The sequence below is a fragment of the Aulonocara stuartgranti genome (assembly GCF_965226115.1).
Source record: "Aulonocara stuartgranti genome assembly, chromosome: 3".
Lineage (NCBI taxonomy): Eukaryota > Metazoa > Chordata > Actinopteri > Cichliformes > Cichlidae > Aulonocara > Aulonocara stuartgranti.
The window spans coordinates 40221597-40244251 of record NC_138941.1 but is presented as its reverse complement, the minus strand read 5'-3'; the positions used below and the strand labels follow the sequence as shown (position 1 = coordinate 40244251).

The window sequence follows — 22655 nt, the reverse complement described above, 5'->3', positions numbered from 1 at the left end:
TCCTCCACACAGATACAAAGTCTGTCTGCGCCTTCTAAACAAAGTCTGTAAGGTACAGTTAACTTTACACAATTTCTGTAAAGACTCAAACACACAAAACAGAACTTCACTTTACATCAAGGGGAAACAATACTTTTAAAATATACTTTATTGTTCTTCAACAGGAAGCCGCAGGTGGGACAGGCATGTTGGGCAGCCAGTAACCCCTCACACACGTCCTTATGCTGATATCCAGGCAGGTTTTCAGTGTTTGTAGCTGCTGACTTTTGCAGCAAACATTTCCACAGTCATGTGAGGTCAGAGCTGGATTCTTCCATTCATTCAAACACTGCAGCAGATTATAGAAACCCTTCTTTTCTCAGCTCACAACAGAAGTTCTCCATCATATCGAGACTATCTTTCCACTCCGTTGCATATTCCATATGTACGGGGTGCATGGTCGTGGCGTGTAGACACTTCTTTAAGATGTCATCTCCTGGCATATTGCCCGTGGTTCGCCAGACCTTTGTGTTGAGTCCCTGCTTGGCCTTCAGCGGGCTTGGCCACCAGTCCCCTTCCCAGTCTGCAGAAGGCACGGGGTGTTTCGCAGCTCTGGGGCTGGACCCTTCGGGTGACCTCCCTACCTCGGCCCTACACTTTCAGCAGCTGTGCTGTTGCAGACTGTGTTCCCCTGGGACACAGGCGGCAAGTGAGTGTTTTCCAGCCTGCAGTGCCGGCTCCATGTGAGGGGTATTGCCTACGTGCCGCAGGTTTAGGCAGCCAGCAGGGACTCACTCAGTGAGCTGAAACCTCCTGGCTGCCTACAAGTGTCTCGTTCGCGAGTTCACTCTTGCTGCTCCCCTGTCTGTGGACGTGTCCCGTCAGGCTGTGTCCCCTGGCATATCGCCCACGGTTCACCGGTTTAGATAACTTAGATAACTTAAAAATGTTATTATTTGGCTTTTTTCAGTGTTTTACTTGTTCCTGAGTAGATCGGTTTAGCAGAGTTTAAAGTTATAGTTTTCACACAGTGAAATAAACGTCAAACAGAAAACTGATTAAACAGAAGTGTGACATGATCGAGAATTTACTCCAGTGTAGTGTTATATTTTAGGGAGCAAAGAGCAGACGGCTGAGTTTATTAAAATCCACCGACACAATCTGCAAATTTAATTAAAAGTTTAATGAACTATCATCTCGTCTTTTTTATAGTGAGCACATACCTTAAACACTTCAAGCTGTAAGCTAGTGATAGTTATATGAAAGCAGATGCTTCTGGTGCAATAAGCTCTACGTTTTACGTCCAGTGGATGCATGATCTGATTAGTCAACTAATCAAAAAAATAATCGGTGACTAGTCGACTATAAAAATAATCATTTGTGACAGCCCTAATAACAACTATCCATTCATAATTTTCCCTATACAGTATTATACTATTATACTAAACAGCAGTAAACTGGTCTGTTTCCTGACAAAATCTTTGGTTGTGTTGTTCTGTTTTTCCGCTGCTCTCTGTAAAATTATTAAAAGACAGTTTTGGTAATGAGCTGGATTAGAAACATATGACTGCAACACTTTAAATATGTGTTACAACACACTCCACTCTTTACGGTTTTATCTAATATTTGGAAAAAGAAGAATGTGGGTTTTTTATTTATAACAACATTTATTTACTGCTTGACTTTGTTTCTGTTTAAATTTTCTTGCCTAATAAATTATATAAATACAGTTTGTTGTCAGTAAAACTGTGAGAAATAAAATCCTTGTTGTTTGAAAGAGTTGACATTTTTGTTCTTTGGTGTTTGTTTTGTTTTTCACACCTCTAAGCAAACTTAAAGGCAGCATCCTGCAGTAACCATAGCAATTTGTTTTTAAATCGATCTTACTTTCTCTTTTTTTTTTAATAAAAGTGTTAAAAGTGTGATTTTTTTTTTTTTTTGTGATTTTTTTTTAAACTTTCTTACTTCAAAATAATCTCTCTTTCAAATTTAATTATTTAGCCTACTTTTGTTTCTGGCCTAAATAAAAGCAAAAATAATGTTATAGAGGAAAAGGTTAAAAAAATAAAATAATCAAATATATGTTAACAAATCTCCCAATCTTATCTTGAGTTTAGACCTTTTGCACCAGTTAAACCTTCGAAACAATCCTCGCCTTAAATCTTGAAGATTTTGGGTTCACCAATTTAGAAATAATCTTACTGCTGATGCAGCAGATGTCAGTGCGCTTAAAACATTTCCTCTGGGTCAGTTTTGTCTCCTTACAGGATTAAAAACATGAAAAAAGTCTGTGACTGTTTGTATGAGTGAGCATATCACTTCTGAATTATACAATCTACAGGTCACAACACTGATATCACAAACATGCTGATGTTGTAATTTAAATATGTTTGTCTGAAACAGGTCTCTGTTGTAAATGAGACATTGGGTATCAGTTACTGTACTGCAGGCGATGGCAGTTCGGCACTAAAGGGCCACTTTTTTCTCACAAATTTGCCACTTTAATGTCGAAACATTTTCCCTTCTTCTTTTCCTCATAGAAATGATGAATAAAAACACTTATTGGAACAACGGACACACAGATATTTCTACACTGAAACAGTATTACTATTACTTATATGGTTTGCCATGCTAAAAACATTTGTAACCCACAAACCAGCAATAATAGCATTTGTCCACATGGTGTCAGCATCTCTCCTTAACAGAATTGAGATACGTGAAAATGTCTGAAGCCACAAGTTTGAACTTCGGATCTTTGTTGGAAAATAAGGAAATAATCACAAAGTCACTGAATCTTTTTCTGCAGCTGTGAAAGTTTAAATGGTTTCTTTTCAGTCCTTCAGGCTCAGAGCTGATTTGTGAGGAGAAACGTAGCTTCATTAACACAACAAAACTAAGACAAAGAGGCCAACTACACCTGTGCATGGCCTTTTGTTACCCAAGCACCTCCCAGTAACTCTCCCACTATTCCCAGCACTGCTGAACCTCAGAAATCCCAAACACTACATTATGCTGTTGATTCTTTACTTTGTTGTTGTTTGTGTGTGTATACAGAGGCTTACAAGCTAACCTATACACCTATACAAACTATACTATACTATGTTGAGGTGGTGTGTAAGATCATCTGTAACTAACATTCACTCCCTGACTACTGATTATATGTTTCTCTACTACACCAGAGAATAAGTGATGCAGAAGTGGGCATAAAAAAAGAGAGGGCCACCATCCTGCAGGGAAAGACCTGGAGAAAGACAAAACAACACAACCAGGAAGAGCATCGAGGTGTGAGGAACCTCTGAGGAATGTCTGATAAATGGTTTGGTTCTTATACTGCACTTTTTTATTCTGAGCACTCAAAGCGCGTTACACAACTTGCCCAATTTACCCAAGCACTTTTTTCTATTTACTTGCTTTCTATCACATATTCACACTTCAGCAGATGGATCAGAGAGCAGCTTGGGGTTAGTATCTTCCCCAAGGCTATTTGGCACACAGACTGGAGCGAACCATCAACCTTCCAATCCTGTCCTGTCTGACAGGATTAGATTTATATTAATTTTGTCGCAAAGACACCAGTGACATAAAAAAATGCAAATGTTTTAATGACCTTTTTCTTAATGTTGGTCCTGGCTTGGCAAAAGAAATTTGAAAAACTGGAAACCCTCCTAAAATTAAAACTATTAATGTAGCAAACTCAATGTTTATGAGGGGAGTAGATGAAGAGGAAATTATTGATGCAGTTACATCCTTTAACTTCAAGAAATGAACTGACTGTGATGGCATTGATATGGACTTAATTAAAGATATTATTGGATGTATTGTGAAACTATTTACCTACATTTGTAATCTGTCATTACAAAGTGGTTTATTTCCTGATATGATGAAAATTGCAAAAGTAGTTCCAATATCGTCCCATTTCTCTACTACTGCAGTTCTCTAAGATACTGGAAAAAATATTTTACAATAGATTGTTTTTGGTGATAAAGTCATATAATGTGCTCTATGAAGAGCAATATTGATTTAGACCCAAAAGGACCACAACGCTTGCCTTAATGGAGTTAAGTAATGGAGTAAACACTGTTTTGAAAACAAAGAATATGCTGTCAGAGGTTTTTTTAGATTTAAAGAAAGTATTTGATACAGTTGATCACAACCTTTTACTTAACAAACTATGTACATATGGAATCAGAGGGGTGGCATTATCATGGGTTAAGTTACTTTAAAAACTGTAAAAATAAATAAATACATAAATAAATGCCATAAATGCCAAAATTGTGTGTGAGGTTCCCCAAGGATCAGTTTTGGGGCCGCTGCTTTTCATATTGTGCATTAATGAGATATGTGCAATTTCAAACTCTTTGAAAGTAATATTATTTGCAGATGATACAAACTTACTGTGCTGTGGAAGTAACTTGGAGCAACATCTGAATGAACTATAAAATGAATTAAATAATCTGAAGACCTGGTTTGACCTTAATAAATTAACATTGAACCTGAGTAAAACAAAATTCATAATATTTGGGAATCGCACATATTCTACCGATAGTAAACTGACAATAAATAACATTGAATTAGACAGAGTATCTGAAATAAAATTCCTCGGTGTGATAATACATCACAAACTATGCTGGATTCACCACATTACTTATATCAAAGGCAAAATATCAAAGTCTCTGGCAATTCTCTACAAGGTTAAGGACCTCATCAATCAAACATCATTATATTATCTATTGTTCCATTATACTGCTGTACATGACATACTGTGTGGAAGTGTGGGGAAAGACGTATAAAACACACACCCATCCAATATAGATTCTGCAAAAAAGAGCAATAAGCATAAGAAATAAAACTAGTTCAAGAGAACCATTAAATCCACTTTTTATCAAATTAAATATTCTCAAATTTAAAGATTTGGTTGACCTCAGAACTGTGCAAACAATGTACAAAATCAGCAAATAAATCTTTGCCCCACAAATTCAGAACTTGTTCCATGTAAGACCAAATACTCATGAGAGGAATCCTTATGTTCAGCAAGCCAATAGTAAGGACAAATGTAAAATATCACAGCATGACAGTCAGAGGAGTTAGTGTGTGGAACACCTGTACAGATGAAATCAAGACAAGTACATCAGTACAAAAATTCACACAATTGCCTAATAATATAAATTGCATGAATATAGGAAATCTTCCTCTCAGTGACTGAGTTGTCTCATTGTGTCCTCATTCTGATGGATCAATGCCAGAGTAACCAAAGCTTAACCAAAGTGTTTATTAAGGTGTTTGTCACATAAAATAAGCTCAGAGATTAAGCAGATGTTAAACACAGGATGCTTAGTTTATGTAAAAATGTCGTTTGTTGTTGTTTTGGTTTACATGCTGCAAATGGTTTTATTTGTGTATGTTCATGTGTTAGACTTGTACATAGTTAAACATGTATGGATCAAATAATGTTGAATTCTAGCTATGGATCTGTAAGCAATTACATTTGAGATAAGAGGCTAGGAACAGGAAAAGGGCGATCGTGGCTCAAGAGTTGGGTGTTCGTCTTGTAACTGGAAGGTTGCCGGTTCGAGCCCCGGCTCAGACAGTCTCGGTCGTTGTGTCCTTGGGCAAGACACTTCACCTACCGCCTACTGGTGATGGCCAGAGGGGCTGATGGCGCAATATGGCAGCCTGGCTTCTGTCAGTCTGCCCCAGGGCAGCTGTGGCTACAACTGTAGCTGACTCCACCAGTGTGTGAATGTGAGAGTGAATGAATAGTGGAATTGTAAAGCGCTTTGAGGGGTCCTGAAAAGCGCTATATAAATGCAAACTATTATTAAAAGTGTAAACTTCATCCTACTCCTTTTCGAGCACACACATTCTGTAGACATAGATATTTACATGAAAACTTGATGATTTTTACGTTTTGTTTTTTCTTTTTTCTCTTGTTATTTCAGTTATATTTAAATGTTTAAAATAAGAAAAATATATATATATTCTTCTAACTCTATCTATAAATTCATCAAACTGCAAACATGACAATACAGAATAATGCCGACACACAGGGCGGCAGCTACAGTGTCCACATGTGTGTGAAGGGTTCTTGGTGGTTACTCTCTGTTCTGCCACAGGTTTATTTTTAATCCACTGAACGGCCTCATATTCGACTGGGCCACATAGAAAAGAGGAAATGCAGCCTGTGGTTTGAAACAACAGTTTTGTGTGTAGCAATCTCTTATTTTAAGCCATCAGTATCCAGCAAACATAAGGTCCTAAAGCACACTGCACTTTATTGTCCTCTTCATACCCTGATGAGGACAATACTTTAGACCAGCGGTCCCCAACCCCCGGGCCTCGGACCGGTACCGGTCCGTGAGTCGTTTGGTACCGGGCCGCGAGAGTTGAGGCTCAGGTGTGAAATGTATGGTTTTCAGGGTTTTTATCGGTTTTCAGCGTTATTTTGTTATCGTTTTTTATCATTTACTCAGTTTTCCTGGGTCTTTTCACGTGTGTTATGAATAAATCTTCTTTTTTTCGGTACCGGTACTAGTTTTATTTTGTTGTATTTATCCACGACACCTTAAAGGCCGGTCCATAAAAATATTGTCGGGCATAAACCGGTCCGTGGCGCAAAAAAGGTTGGGGACCGCTGCTTTAGAATATTAACATGTCAGTAAGATGTGAAACTTTAATGATTGAGACCATGAACATATGCAGAAAGTGTTTAAACTCTGACCTGTAGATCAGACTGTGACAGGAAGGATCACTTCTCAAAATGATGGAAAATATTGTGTAAACATTGTTATTTGTTTAACTGCAAGTTCACACGGAGCTGCAGTCTTATCTGCACCATCTCTGCACTGAAACAAACCTCAATGATCTTTTGTTGTTTCCTTCATCAGCCTGCAGAGTTAAAATGAGGAAGAACATTTACTATAGAAACTGTGCTTTAACTGCTACATTAACTATTTGCAGGTATTAAAGTAAAAGAAAAAAAAAAAGATTACACATCTTTACTGTAACAGTGCCAGAGCTGACAGGTGGGGAGGTCCAGACTAGGAAGAAGAAATTAGAAGAACGAAAGAGAAGGAAAGAGAGAGAAAGAGAAAAAAGAGGTAGCGATACAGAAAACAAACAGCACCTGAAAGAGAGCAGAAGGAAGACAGAGACCCCATGAGGAGAGCTTCTGAGAACCAGAGGCAACGGGCAGCCGACCCTCCCAGAGTCCAGGGACCCGTCACAAGCTGAGGACAGGGCCCAGGGCTGTGATCACATGCAAATAATATACAAGGACAAACAATCATCCACATCAAACCACCGCTCTAAAACACTTCAAAAACTCTGGTGTGGATGTGGTGTCTGGTGTGGTTACTTACTCTTGTTAGCAAACTTCAGTAAATGTAAAGAGGAAGTGGAAGTTTGCTCGAGTTATAAGTGAACTGTTTAACACAATGAAGCAACATGTGGTTTGTTGCGATGCTTTGTGCATTTTCTCAGTAGACTTTTACGATTTAAAGTTACTATGGCAACATGAGTAAAAATAAGGGCAAAAGTCTATCAGGAATAATTATTATAACATTAGATACACAGAAAAAAAACATCCGTCTACAGTCATGTTGTAGGTAATACACCACAGTATCTTCTGATCTATTAGTCTACACATCACTGAATCATTTGGACAGATTAACATTTGTGGAATCACACAGTGTTTAAGTCTCAGTTATTTATTTATGTTGACTGGAGGGTGTAAGTTGACACTTTTGTGACCTTTCTTCATTTGTTACCATCAAGGCCTGAAACTATCAGCTTCATAATAAAGGTCACCTTTGTTTGGTACTCTGAGTCCTGCTCTGGATATGTGGGTCTGCTTTTTGAACTGACTCTGGACACAATCACATGATCTTGGTTGGTAACATGTGGTGTTCAACACAAACATCATTATTACAGTGTTTCAATCATTGTTTCACATCAGTTTGTTTTATTTTATTGTGTTTACATGTAGTCAGAGGCTGAGGTCAGTGTGCATCTGCACATACATGTCAAAGCAAGACAAAGAACAGTCTGCAGAATAAATGAGTTCCTGCTTTACTTTGAAATGATAACAGATAATAAATATAACTTTGAATTTATCTATGAATTTAATTGTTCTTTAGTTGGTGAAACATAAAGGTCTTTAGTCTCACTTCAGCCACACACTGAGTCATTTCCTGTGTTTGGGTCTCCACAAAACTTAAAACCAGAATTTAACCACAAGGTGGAAACTTTCACAGGTCTGAGGTCAAAGGAGCCTTTTCACTATAGTACTGCATGATGATGTTTCAGCTAAGAGTCAAATAAAATAAACATATTTTAATGCAGCCTAAAGTAAGAATTTAATTTTAATTCAGCAGTTAAACAATTAAAAGGAGAAAAATTATTTAAAAAGGCTTTAGTGAAAATACAGGCACCAAAGTAGAAAAGCTGTTTTGGTATATTCACTCTCAGTGACTCCCAGTCTGCAGAAACCTGCCAGGATACAAATATTAGTGGATATTGCACCCAAAAAATACCCCAAACGGGCAAAAGAAATGTCCTGACATGAAGCAACAGAACAGCTTTATATATTATAGAAAAAGGAAACAACACAACACAAGAAACAAGCTTCTATGTTTGCAGTGGACAGGAAATATAAACATGTCAACCAACTGCTGCGGTCAAAGCTACAGGAGCTGTTTGAGTTTTGTGTGTAATGGCAGGAAGCACAGAGAGACCAATCAGAATAAGAGCCTGTAGAAAAACTCTTGTTGTATCTATATTAAACACAACTTCTCTTTATCTGCAAACTAAAACTGTTTGATTATCTGAGGATCAGAGTGCAGCCGGCTGGATGTGACGATGGGGCACTCTTTGCTCTGCATGATGGGCTTTTTCTGTAAGTACACGTCTGACATTGTTTGAACGGCAGCGATTAATGAAAATGTTTCTGATCTGTGAGAATTACAGTGAGTCACTGCTTTAACCTGTTTACCTGAGAGCTGGAACAAAGCAGACTTGTGATTCTTATAGTGTTTAAATGTTTGATACACTGCTGCTTTTTGCATCACTTATAGTTACACACTGTGTTACAACAGTTTGAGTTATTATGTTTGAGCCTGTTTGACAAACAGAAGCACAGAAATTTGGTGATTACTGTTCATCTGGAAATGTATCTTTAGAAAGTCTTACTTTATATTGTTTTTGATCTTGTCAGTTGTATAATGTCTGATGAGGTTTTATTCATTATTTTAGTGCTCAGTACTGTCATCTGTGGAAATGCTGAAGGTAAGAAATGATTATTTTCTTCCTGTTCATATATGTAGCTGTTATCTCCTATAATGTGCTCAATAATATCCTCCCTGTGTTTACATGTTATCTTCTGCACAGACTCAATGCTTCTATTCAGCCTGTGCAGTTAAACATAAATGGCTTCAGTAAGCGCTCCATGTGGAGACTGTGGCGTTCTTCAGAGCTTTTACTGATGTACCATTTGTACCACTTTCAGTCTGTAAAACTGTAACAACAAAGCAGAGCAGGTACATTTAATCTCAGTGTAGATGCACAAATGTCACATGACCAATGCAAGATCATAACATTAACAATAAATGGACAAAGCCTGTCAAGTGACGTAAATACAAATACCACATGCTGACATGTTTTATGCTAACAGGCAAAACAAAGCACTAACAGTTAGCTTACAGTAGTAATGTAACAAACTTCACAGACCCACAAGAAGGACAGAGCACTAATATGTAGAAACAATCCATCATCTGCCCAAACTTACACTTTATCCCATCTCAAGAGCAGCAGATGCAGAACTATCACAGACACGGAGCTCTAGCCATTACTTGGCACTTCCGCTATTTAACCACAGATAGCGGAGTTTCACATTAACAGACCAGGAAGAAGTGTATTTGCTGAGCAATACTGTAGAATCATTTACTTACGGGATGAATAAATGTGACCCGTCATATAACAAACTTGAAACAAACTATATTTCAGGAATAACCTGAGGGACAAAATATTGTATATGATACAGCTCACACTGCACTGCATTTATTGGTTAAAATACTAAAATGATCATATCAAGAGTGCAACCATGTGAGGAAATGTTTCAGCTGCTACACAAACTTTACATTTACTAGAGTTTGTTTCCTTGAAACTGACTGATTTCCTTTTCATGCGTGTTTATTAGTTAATGCTAACAGATCACAGTTATGATTCACAAGATTGCACTTCTGCTGTGACAGATCCACAAGTGAATTTGGAGAGTTTTCTATAAGTAGAGGGTTCATAAACCCTGCGCTCAGGCTTACAGGCTCAGGCTTTTTCTCACGCTCAGAACAAACCACCAGGTGGCGTATTACTCACTCATTTGAGTGACGTTATTCTGCTGGTGGTGGTTGTGTCAATAGAAACCAGGCTCACCTGCTCCCAGTCATTTCAAACTATTTACAGAATAATCAGCTGTTCTTTATTCAATAAGATGCCACAAATTATTTGTGCCACTCCAAAAAAATAATTTCTGTCCACTATAAAGGAGAACATCACAGCCTGATACCTGCAGGTCTGACAGCAGCAGGTGTATCACTCCTGTTTTCTACCTGGAGACAGCAGTCGCCTCATTGTTCTCACACACAACACAAAACTATCCACAACACTACACACTAACTACACAAGACAACACTAACTACACGCTCCAAACACGCTAAACGTCACAAATCTCTCACATCTTAAAACTCGCGTGCAACTGATATAAGATGCCGTAAGCTGAAGACAGCTTCAACCGTCTGTTTGTTACGTCGTTACTTATAATGCCGTTATGCCGAAAACTGCAGCTGGAACATCTGTGTGGCAGATGTTGTGGGTTTCTTCTTCTTCCACTAAAAGGATCACAATAACAGCCTCATATTTTTCTAACTTACAAAACTTAAAATCAAGGCCACTCTGACAGCTGACAGCACACCAGCAGGGGGCAGTGTGACTCTGACCTCTGATGGACTGTGCAGAGAGAATCTGATTTCAGAAAAAAAACATCTGACAATGAGATCATCTCTTTGAGCTCTAAGTGCAATCTCTATATCTGATAGAGACGTCTACACCTGCTGAGGAAGGAGAAGAAACACAAACTAAAAGCGATTCATTCGTCATTCAGGAAACTGATGAGTTTAGATATTTTTTCCAAGTTTAAAATGGCCTTCTCCAAATTATGGAGGGAATCACTGTTCAAACCAGTACTCAGAAAACTAAATATGTCAAATTAATAATTTTTAGGCTCAGTGCGTCCTCAATGAAAACAAAACTTGTTTTTGTTGATTTTCAAGTCAAATTGTCACTAGAATACAAAATTATGATTCCCATTAACAATAGCAATAAAGCCAGGACAGATGTTTACAATGATTTTAGATTTCTATAATTCTGTTTATGTTATATTATTTTATTATTTTATTTTATTTTGTTTCTACCAGAGGGTGCTGTGACACCATCAGCGTTTCTATTTCCCAAGGCCTTGTATCAAAACGAGCTTCATCTACTGACTGTGTATTAGCATAAATCTGTGCATAAATCTATCCGGTGAACGTTTTATGCACCAATCATTATGTTTTAATGATTGGAAACTAATTTAAAAACTGAAGTTGTTTGTACTTTAACAACTGCTGGCTGTTTTGTTGTGACTCTACTCTAATGTTTCTCTTCTCCTAACTGGATCATTGTTATGTGACCAGTTCCCATTAAGCCCACTGTGACTGTGGAGCCATTCTGGCCTCAGATATACAGCGGTGAGACAGTCACTGTCAGATGTGAGATTCATGGAGGTGAAGCAGCTCAGTGGACGTATGAATGGAGTCCAGACAAGTTAAACACACCTCCAACATCTAATGAACACAAAATTACAGTTACTGAGTCTGACAGTGGAGAATACAGCTGCTTAGGTGCAAGAAACTCCTCCTGGACAGAGTCGAGTGATGTCATCACATTGAGAGTAACAGGTAAGTTGGACACATTTCTCTCATTTTAATTCCAAAAAGATTGCAAAATAATTTCCACAGTACTGTGCGTTTCTTTTTTTAGTTTGATATCTAAAGTCATGCACAACAGCTTTTAATGTTATTATGTTAATATTAAGTAATCACTCAGGGTAAAAACGAGAAAACAAATTGTTTCTTACATGAAAAAAATAAATGCAAATGTAATTGTCCCAGTTTCTTCATGTCTGTGGCTGCAAACACACAGTTTTCACCACTATTTCAAAATTGAATGAGAGCTGACGTCCTGCAGCTAAACTCTCTCCTCGGCTGAACACATGCTGCCATCAGCTTCTTCTCTGCTGGAAAGTTTCAAGACAATAACAACAAAATAGAATTCAAAAAAATAGAAAATAGAAAACAAATGAAGCCACTTGTTTATCTTATCACAAAATAATTTATTTCATGATGAGATAAAGACACGTGATCATTTAAAGACACAGACACTCGTTTACATGTTTTTATTTCTTCACACACAGATGACTGAAACAGTCTCTTTACTGGCTTTGGAAAAAATCAGTTGAATAACTGCAGACCGTACAGAACTCAACTATATTACTGTTTTGTCCTCTGTAATGGGCTGAGCCCTGACATGAAATCACAACCAGCCACAGAAACAACTTTTCTATATGGAACCAATGTTTTGATAACTCCACAGATTTATAAACACAACTTTAAGAGCAAAACACAGAGAGCTGTCTACACAAAGAGAGAACACCAACAGTTAACTCTCTTTGTGGAACAGAAAACTCAGTTTCCCTCATTTCAGGATTATTTGTATGTTTGTTTTCATTCACTCTGGTAGATTCTAAATATCATCAAATTACCTGTGTGTGTTTTTTTAAACAAACCTCCTGAAAGTTGATTTTCAAGGGAAATTTTCACCAGAATGCAAAATTACGACTACCATTAACAAGAGCAAAAAAAACCCCCAGGACAGCTTTAATGATGATTTGATATTTGTATAATTCTGCTATTGATTTTCAAATCAAACTCACAAGTCAATCTCCTAATCATATATTTTTTATTTAAACAGCTCCTCCTGAGCCTACTGTGACCCTGCAGCCATCCGGGACTCAGATATATAGCGGTGTGATATACAGAGGTGAGACAGTCACTGTCAGATGTGAGATTCATGGAGGTGAAGGAGCTCATTGGACGTATGAATGGAGAGCAGCAAAGTTAAACACACCTCCAACATCCAGAGAATACACAATCAGCAGTGCTACTGAGTCTGATGGTGGAAGATACAGCTGCCGGGGCAAAAGAGACTTGTCCTGGACGGAGTGGAGTGACAACATCACATTGACTGTATTATGTAAGTGGGATTCACTCATTTAAATTTATTTTGCACAATGTTTCATCGAAGAACACAACAAAATACTTTGTCTTTCAACAAACCTCAAGGTTTTGGTTTTTATTTGAATATCTAAATATTAAATCTGATGTACAACAGCTTTTTATGTAATTATAATAATACACAGCAATCACTCACAGTGAAACATCTGGAGATAAAAAAACATATAGTAAATTACCTGATTTAATTTATTTAATAACATTTTTTTTAATTGTCACGCTCCTGGGTCTTTTGACCCAGTGTTCAGTGGGTTTTCTAAGTTCATTTGTTTATTAGTTTCCCCTTGTGTTTTCAACCCCTGCGTTAAGTCTCCCTTGTCCTTATGTGTTTTGTGTCTGCATGTCTTTTGTTGTCAAGTTCACGTTGTCATGTCTGCGTTTCATTATGTTTCCTGTTTTATTTTGAAAAAGGTCCTATGTTCCTGTGTTTAGTTTTGCACTTCCCCTTTGATGTCGTTATGCTCATGTTTCAGCTGTTCGTCCATGTGTTGCCACTTCTCCTGATCACCTCATGTGTGTATTTAAGTCCTCAGTCTTCCTGTGTTCAGCGTTGCGTCCTCCCTCATATATGTCTGTGTGTTGTGTTTGCCATACCTACCAAGTTTATTTTGTATTGCCAAGTTTAATTTTTCCAGTGTTCAGCAATAAAGCTCCCATTTTGAGTTTCAGCCTGGCCTCTACGTTTGAGTCTGCATTGTGGGTCCTTTCATGCCTCCCTCCATACAGACTGTGACATTTATTGTTGATTTTCAAGTGAAATTATACATCTGTTAATGATATATTTTTGTTTGACCAGCTCCTTCTAAGCCCACTGTGATCCTGCAGTCATCCAGGACTCAAATATACAGCAGTGTGATATACAGCGTTGAGACAGTCACTGTCAGATGTGAGATTCAGGGAGGTGAAGGAGCTCAGTGGACGTATGAATGGAGAGCAGACAAGTTAGTTTTGTTGAGCCCACGTGCTTGATGCTGTAAACAGTTTCCTGTGACATGTTTACATTCCCGATTATCTTTTTAAAAGTTTGTATGAATTGACTGGTTCAGAAAAGTTTGGACTTGGACTATAAAATTACAAACAGATTTTGGCAAAACTACTGTTGTGTTCAGCACAATAGAGTCAGTCTGATCCTGCTCTCCTTATATGTGCTTAGTATTAGACATGTAATGGAGACACATGGTGCATCTTCTTATTTTGCATATGCTGATGACACAAAGATATGCTGTACTTAGACCATGTGACCCTGGCATGTTGAGTTCTCTTAATGACTGATGACTTTGAGGCTCAAACTGAATGTGAGCTAATGTCCTCCAGCTAAACTCGGACAAAACTTTAAATGTTGTCACTGAATCTCCTCGACTGAACACATGCTGAACACATGCTGCCATCAGCTGCTTCTCTGCTGGAAAATTTCAAGGCAATAACAAACAAAAAAAAATAGAATTTGAAGAAACCTACATTTCAGACTCATATGACATCAGAAATGCAGTCATGTATTTATCTCTTTAAGTAATAATCAACATGTCAGAACTTTTTATTGCAAGTCATATTTCCAACAGGATGCAAAAATAGTATTACCATTAACAAGAACAAAAAAGGCAGGACAGCGTTAAGTTTGTATTTCTGTAAGCCTGCTCACGATATATTTTTAACAGCTCCTCCTAAGCCCACTGTGACCCTGCAGCCATCCTGGACTCAGATATACAGCGGTGAGACAGTCACTGTCAAATGTGAGATTCAGGGAGGTGAAGGAGCTCAGTGGACATATCAATGGAGGCGAGACCAGTCAAACATACGTGAAAAATCCAATGAATACAGAATCATCAAAGCTACTAAGTCTCATAGTGGAGGATACAGCTGCCGCGGCAGAAGGGGAAGTTTCTACACACAGTGGAGTGACATCATCTCATTGTCTGTATCATGTAAGTTGATCACATGACAGGATATTTTAATGTTAATTTATTTCACACATTTTATACAAAATAACAACAAAAGTAGTGTAAATTAATTTTTAATGTAACAGTAATCATTCACAAAAATATATATTCAGTAAATTTGATGAAAAATGAAATACAAATGTAATGATCCCAGTTTCTTCACCTCAGTTGTTGCACATGCTGAGTTTTCATTACTGCAGCTCAGTGTCATGATGCAGTTCTTTTGTTTTAGCATTTTTGTTTTTCTAATTCCTCAAATTTTTCATTTGACTACAATTTGGCCTCATTTTAGGCGAGACTGCTCTGCTACGTTAGCCTTTCTCTAACTGCTCGTATGTTTACTCATAGTAGCAGTTTTGTTTTGTTTTTTACTTTATTTATCTTTACACTTTCCAAATTAAACATCATGAGTTTGGGGCAAAATAAGAAATTAATTTTACTCTGAATGAAGATTATTTTCTGTAAAACTGAACTCAGATAAATGTTTTTACAAAAGTTTTTCTTTGCCAGTCTAGTTTTAACTTTGATGCCACATGAAAACTTCTGTATTTCACCATTTATCAGAATCAGAATACTTTATTGATCCCTGGGGGAAATTATTTTTTGTTACAGTGCTCCATTTTAAACCAACATTAAGACAAGACAGACAATACACTAACTAAGAATAGTACAATATATACATATATATACATACATACATACATAAGTCACTTATAAATAAATAGTTGGAAAAGAAACATGTGTAGTTGTAGCAGCAAACAGTGTGTTAAGTGGATGCGTTGTACAGGGAGATGGCCACAGGCAGGAAAGATTTCCTGTGTCGTTCAGTGGTGCTTTTTGGTAATCTCAGTCTCTCACTGAACGAGCTCCTGTGACTGACCAGCATGTCATGGAGTGGGTGGGAGGTGTTATCCAACATTGTCTTTATCTTGGACAGCATCCGCCTCTCCGACACCACCTTGAGGGAGTCCAGCTCCATCCCCACAACATTGCTGGCCTTACGGATCAGTTTATCGAGTCTGTTGGCATCTGCGACCCTCAGCCTGCTCCCCCAGCATGCAACAGCATAGAGGATCGCACTGGCCACAACAGACTCATAGAAAATCCTCAGCATTTTCTGGCAGATGTTGAAGGACCTCAGTCGCCTCAAAAAATAGAGACGACTCTGGCCCTTCCTGTAAAGTGCTGTGGTGTTTTTAGCCCAGTCCAGTTTATTGTCAATGTGTACTCCAAGGTATTTATAGTCCTCCACAATGTCAACACTGACCCCCTGGATTGAAACAGGGGTCAAGTGTTTCCTGGTCTTCCTGAAGTCCACGATCAGTTCCTTGGTCTTTGCCACGTTGAGCTGCAGATGATTCTGCTCACACCACGTGACAAAGGAGTCGACCACAGCCCAGTACTCTGTCTCATCATCCCTGCTGATGCATCCAACCACCGCAGAGTCATCAGAAAACTTCTGAAGATGGCAGGTCTCTGTGCAGTGGCTGAAGTCTGTGGTGTAGAGGGTGAAGAGGAAGGGGGAGAGGACAGTCCCCTGTGGTGCCCCTGTGTTGCTGATCACCTTGTCAGACACACACTGTGGGAGACGTACATATTGTGGTCTTCCTGTCAGGTAATCAACAATCCAGGACACCAGAGAAGCATCCACCTGCATCGCTGCTAACTTATCACCCAGGAGGGTCGGCCTGATGGTGTTGAAAGCACTGGAAAAGTCAAAAAACATGACCCTCACAGTGCTCGCCGGCTGGTCCAGATGGGTGTAGACACGATTGAGCAGGTAGATGATGGCGTCCTCAGTACCGAGACGAGGCTGATAAGCGAACTGAAGGGGATCCAGATGTGGTCTTACTATGGGTCGCAGCTGGTCCAGGATGAGCCTTTCCAGGGTCTTCATGATGTGGGAGGTCAGTGCCACGGGCCTGTAATCCTGGGGGCCACTGGGACGTGGCGTCTTTGGTACAGGGACGAGGCATGATGTCTTCCACATCACCGGGACCCTCTGCAGACTCAGCATAAACAGTTTATGAAAGACTCCACACAGCTGGGGGGCACAGGCCTTGAGGACAAGGGGACTCACTCCGTCTGGTCCAGCAGACTTGCCTGAGTGAAGTCTCCTCATTTGCATCTCAACCTGGTATTGAGTGAAGGTGATGGGTGGGGGAGGGGTGTCAGGAATCTCACAGGAGGCAACATGTGAAGAGAGAGGCTGGCACAGTGGTGTGGCTCTGGATTCCAGGCTGACTACAGGTGAGGTTGTGGGGGTGGGAGCAGACACTGTGGTGTCGAATCTATTGAAAAACAGATTCAACTCATTGGCTCTATTCTCACCTGCCTCAGCTCCCCTGCTGTTGGTTGGCCTGAATCCAGTGATGGTCTTCATGCCCCTCCACACCTCTCTCATGCTGTTCTGCTGGAGTTTCCACTCCAGCTTCCTCCTGTAATTGTCCTTAGCCTCTCTGATCTTGTCCTTTAGTAACACCTGGATCTTCCTCACCTCCTCTTTGTTGCCCCCTCTGAAAGCCCTCTTCTTGTTGTTGAGGAGGGCTTTGATGTCCTTAGTCACCCACGGCTTGTTATTTGGGTAACAATGAACAGTCTGAGCTGGAACAATGGAGTCGGTGCAGAAAGTTATGTAGTCTGTGATACACTCAGTAAGCCCATTGATGTCCTCGGCGTGAGGCTCACAGAGTGTTTCCCAGTCGGTCACCTCGAAACAGCCCTGTAGTTCTGCTAAGGCCTCCTCTGACCACCTCCTGACAGTCCTGGTGGTCACAGGTTCCCTCCTCACAATTGGCACATAGCGGGGGGTGAGGTGAATCAGGTTATGATCTGACCTACCAAGTGGGGGGAGGGAGGAGGAGCTGTATGCATCCTTGACGTTAGCATACAGCAAGTCTAAAGTTTTCTCTCCCCTGGTGGGACAGTCCACATATTGTTTGAATGTTGGTAGTGTATTGTCCAGTGATACATGGTTGAAGTCACCCGAGATCACAATAAAGGCACTCGGGTGCTGAGTCTGTAGCCGAGCTATGGCAGAGTGGATAGTGTCACATGCAGCTGTGGGGTTAGCAGAGGGGGGAACATAAACAGCCACCAAGATGACGTGAGAGAATTCCCTGGGTAAATAATACGGCCTGAGTCCAACAGCACACAGTTCAGTGTCCGGGCAACAAATCCTTTCTTTGATTGTTATGTTGGCAGGGTTACACCACCGGTTGTTAACTAGAACAGCAAGCCCACCTCCTTTCCGCTTACCGCTAGCGATGCTGTCCCTGTCCGCCCGAACAGTGTGGAAGCCTTCCACGGAAGCATTCTCATCGGGAATGACCTGGTGCAGCCATGATTCGGTGAAACACATCAGGCTACACTCTCGGTATTCCCTCTGACTCCGTACCAGTGCTGAGAGCTCGTCGATTTTAATTGCCAACGATCGCACATTTCCCATCACGATAGACGGCAGACACGGTTTAAACCTCCTCCTCGCTTCGAGCCTCCGCTGTCTCACCGTCACCTTTTTTCTTCTCTTCTGTCCTTGACCTCTGCATCCCCGATGTGTTTTCCTCCAAATTTCAGCTGGTACTTCAGCGGGCCTGGCCAGCGAGCCGGCCGGCATCAGGGCGATCAGCTGATCTCTGGAGTAAACAGTCCGTGAGTGTAGGAGATGTGCCGCGGTCCCGTTCCTTGATAAAAGTAACAGTTCCACGGCCACCAGAAGAACAAAAACTCTCTCAATCCACATGATTGAGTAAGAGATAGAAAACGGAGGAAAATACAAGTCAGAAAAAAAAGAATACGTAAGAAAAAAGAGCTAAACTAAGAGAAAAGCAGGAGCGACTGTAACAGGCTGCACGCTGGTTGGCGCATGCGCACTAAAATGAACTAATAATCACTTCATGAGAGCAGAGCATTTTCCAGCTTTGAATCCATCACTAGAGGTTTAACAGCATTGTTAGGAAACAAGAGCTAACTGACGATTCACGGATTATATGTTCATAAATGTCTAAATATGTAAATATAAAGATGTAGAAATAAATAAATTGTTGAATATAAAGATCAGTAAATTACCTGGTTTAATTTATTTATTAAAATACAACTTTTTGATTATTGATTTTGAAGTCAATTTATCATTGTTCTAATGATATATTTTTTTTTATTTGAACAGCTCCTCCTAAGCCTGCTGTGTTCCTGCAATCATTCTGGACTCAGATATACAGCAGTGTGATATACAGCGGTGAGACAGTCACTGTCAGATGTGAGATTCAGGGAGGTGAAGATGCTCAGTGGATGTATGAATGGAGACAAAACAACCTGAACAAACCTCCAACATCCAGTGAATACAGAATCAGCAGTGCTACTAAGTCTGACAGTGGAGGATACAGCTGCCGGGGCAAAAGAAGTTCCTCCTGGACAGAGTGGAGTGATGTCACCAAATTAACTGTATCATGTAAGTTGGACATATTTCACCCTTTTTTTATTTACATTGCACAAAGTCTCATCAAAAACACAACAAAATACTTTGTCTTTCAATCTTTCACACATTAATTTCTGTAAAACTGAACTGCACGTCTTTGGACTGCAGGAGGAAGCCTTTAGACCCACACAGACACACACGGGGGAACATACACACAGTGCATTTAAACAGCTCCTCCTGAGCTCAGGAGGAGCTCCAGAAGTGCCAAAAAGCATTTCTGGGGCTACACTGTAACATGGCAGTTAGCACTTCGAAAAACAAAATTGCTGAATCCGACATCTCACACGATGAAAACTTTACCTGCTTATGATGAACTCTTTCTGAGCTTTATTAATCATTTGAGACAAAGTTATTTACAAACATGTTGCTAAAGGTTTACAGAAAAACTTAAGATCACAGTTAAGTAAGCTTATGTTAGGAACAAAAGGACATCACTTTGTTTGATGGAGATGAAAATTATGAACTTACAGCAGGCTAAATTCAAAGATACCTCACAAATCAAAGTGTAAAAATGATGTGGCTAATCCATTTCGCTGAAATGTCAGTGGAACAACTCAAAATGGTATTCAGTACGGCCGTCACATGCCGGCACTCAGACATTCAAAAGGTCGAATTTCTTGTAAGAAAACAACTTCAGATAATTTATATGTGATTCAAATTCATAACCTGTTGAACTTTTCTTTTGTTGTAGCCCTCTGCAGTTCCAAGAAACAACATTTAGGCTACGTCCGAAAATGCTCTGAGTCCACACTGGCGTTTTCAGTCATTTTCACAGAGTTTTGCGTCCACATTGAAACGGCCCAAAATGAACTGAACTTCCAAAACAGAGCTACCTAGATCACTTAAATTACACAATTGAAACCATATGTGTATTGTTTGTGTATTTATACACAAGCACTCATATATATTCAAATAATTTAAACAAAAATATTAATTTACCTGTTACTACCACACACCAAATCCGGTCGTTGGTACTTCCTGGCTTGTGTAGCCACTAGGTAACAAAAGCTCAACACTGCGCCCAGCATCCTGGAGCACTTCTGTTGTCTTTTGTACGTGTTTTGAGTTTTTATGTGCTTCTGAGTTTGTACGTGTTTTGAAGTTTGTACGTGTTTTGGAGTTTGTATGTGCTTTGTCTGTAGGGGCCACCGTAAATATACTTTTACTTATTCACTCCACATAAAATGTAATAAATAAATCATAATACAAAAACCAACTATTCACAGTTCAACTTTTAACTATTTAAATTTTCAGCTTTTTTCCTTTTAAACAAATTTAAAATGAAACAACGCAAAACACTGCAAACCACAACACAATTAAATATAAATTAAAATATGAAAACAAAAAGAACATGCATATCCTCTGTCACATAGGCCTGCATGAATAAACTTTCTGAATCCTTTATCATCTGCAACTGAAAATAGTTGTGGATGATTACTATACCTTTCTAATGTGACGTTGTTGTCCCTGGCTCTTTCTCTGTCTCTCCCTCCTGCTCTGTTCCTGTGCTACTGAGAGTGTAACTACCGCCCTTCCCCCCTCTTCCCAGCGCAAAGCACGAGACTCGCCTGCGGAGCGAAGCGGAAAAAAAGTGCCAGAGAGAGGGTGTGAAAAAGAAAGAAAAAACACGGCTCCCGGCTCGCGTCGTTCACGTCAAAGTTCCGGCTCTAAGAGTTTACAACATAGGACACATATTCAACGGGTCAATATTGATAGATACTTTATTGATCCCACAAAGGAAATTGTTGTGTTAGAGCAGAATGATAAAAAGTGAAAGTAGTAAAGTCTACTATAAACAACAAAGTTAACCAATAAAATAAAAGTGCCAGTGGGGCCTGGTGTGGGGCCTTACACTATGAGACAGCGCAGAAATTTTTATATTTACAGTGAAAAAAATGAATAAAATAAAGTTTGTTAAAAACAGTAAAAGTAAGGCTCATATTGTGTAAGACAGAATTGCAAATTGCATTAATAACTAATATTTTATGAAGGGTTATTATACAGCTTTATAGAAAACGGTAGGAATGATGTATTGAAGTGTTCTTTATTAGTGATGTGGGATACCACTGATTTTCTTTCCGATCTGATACCAAGTAATATTCATGTGGTATCGACGATACTGATCCGATACGATACTTTGTACAGAAACTTATTTTATTTATTGTATCTCAAATTATAGCATCATAATGATTACAGGACATCAGATTACTTGTTCTTATCACTTAATAATGCAGAGTTCATCATATAGAAATAAAAAACCTGAAGTTGTGCTATTTGAACACGTTGCTGCCTGCAGCACTAAAGGACTCCATGAGAGACGTCTGTCTCGCCCTAGCAGCACCTGTCCCTCTCCTCCTCTTCAGTTTGCCTCAACATACGCGCCTCATATTCTGTGACATGATTTACTCTGAGGTGTTTGACAAGGTTAGTGATGTTGCCACAACCATACATGCCAACCCTCCCGATTTTTCCGGGAGAATACCGAATTTCAGTGCCCCTCCCGAAAATCTCCCGGAGCCACCATTCTCACGAATTTCTCACGATTTTCCACCCGGACAACAAAATTGAAAAATCATATTGCAGAATTCCAGCCAATTCCAGTTTCCAACAATGGCGGCAGCGACTTAGTTTTAATATTACTCTTATTTCTCTTTCTGGGTCGCAAAAAAACTTTTAACATGTTTTCAGGTGAGAATGTAGCTGTGTGAACTTCAAATATCTGAGCCGATCGACACATCGTTTTCAAACCCTATCTTTCACTACTCGGGTTAAACATGATATATAAGTCACTTTGATAACTTAAAAATGTTATTGTTTGGCCTTTTCAGTGTTTTATTTGTTCCGTTTGGCTGAGATTAAAGTTATTAGATTAGATTCAATTAAATT

The 22655-nt window shown here is 39.3% G+C and overlaps 1 protein-coding gene across 1 annotated transcript in view; it reads left to right on the top strand.

Annotated features, from left to right (window-relative positions):
• LOC309703223 (basement membrane-specific heparan sulfate proteoglycan core protein-like) overlaps nucleotides 1-22655 on the top strand; it is a 176628-nt gene that overhangs the window by 58612 nt on the left and 95361 nt on the right. Inside the window, exons 6-7 of the mRNA XM_082527940.1 lie at nucleotides 15014-15280; nucleotides 19461-19742. Of these exons, the coding sequence (XP_082384066.1) occupies nucleotides 15014-15280; nucleotides 19461-19742 (549 nt within the window). The remainder of the gene's footprint in view (nucleotides 1-15013; nucleotides 15281-19460; nucleotides 19743-22655) is intronic.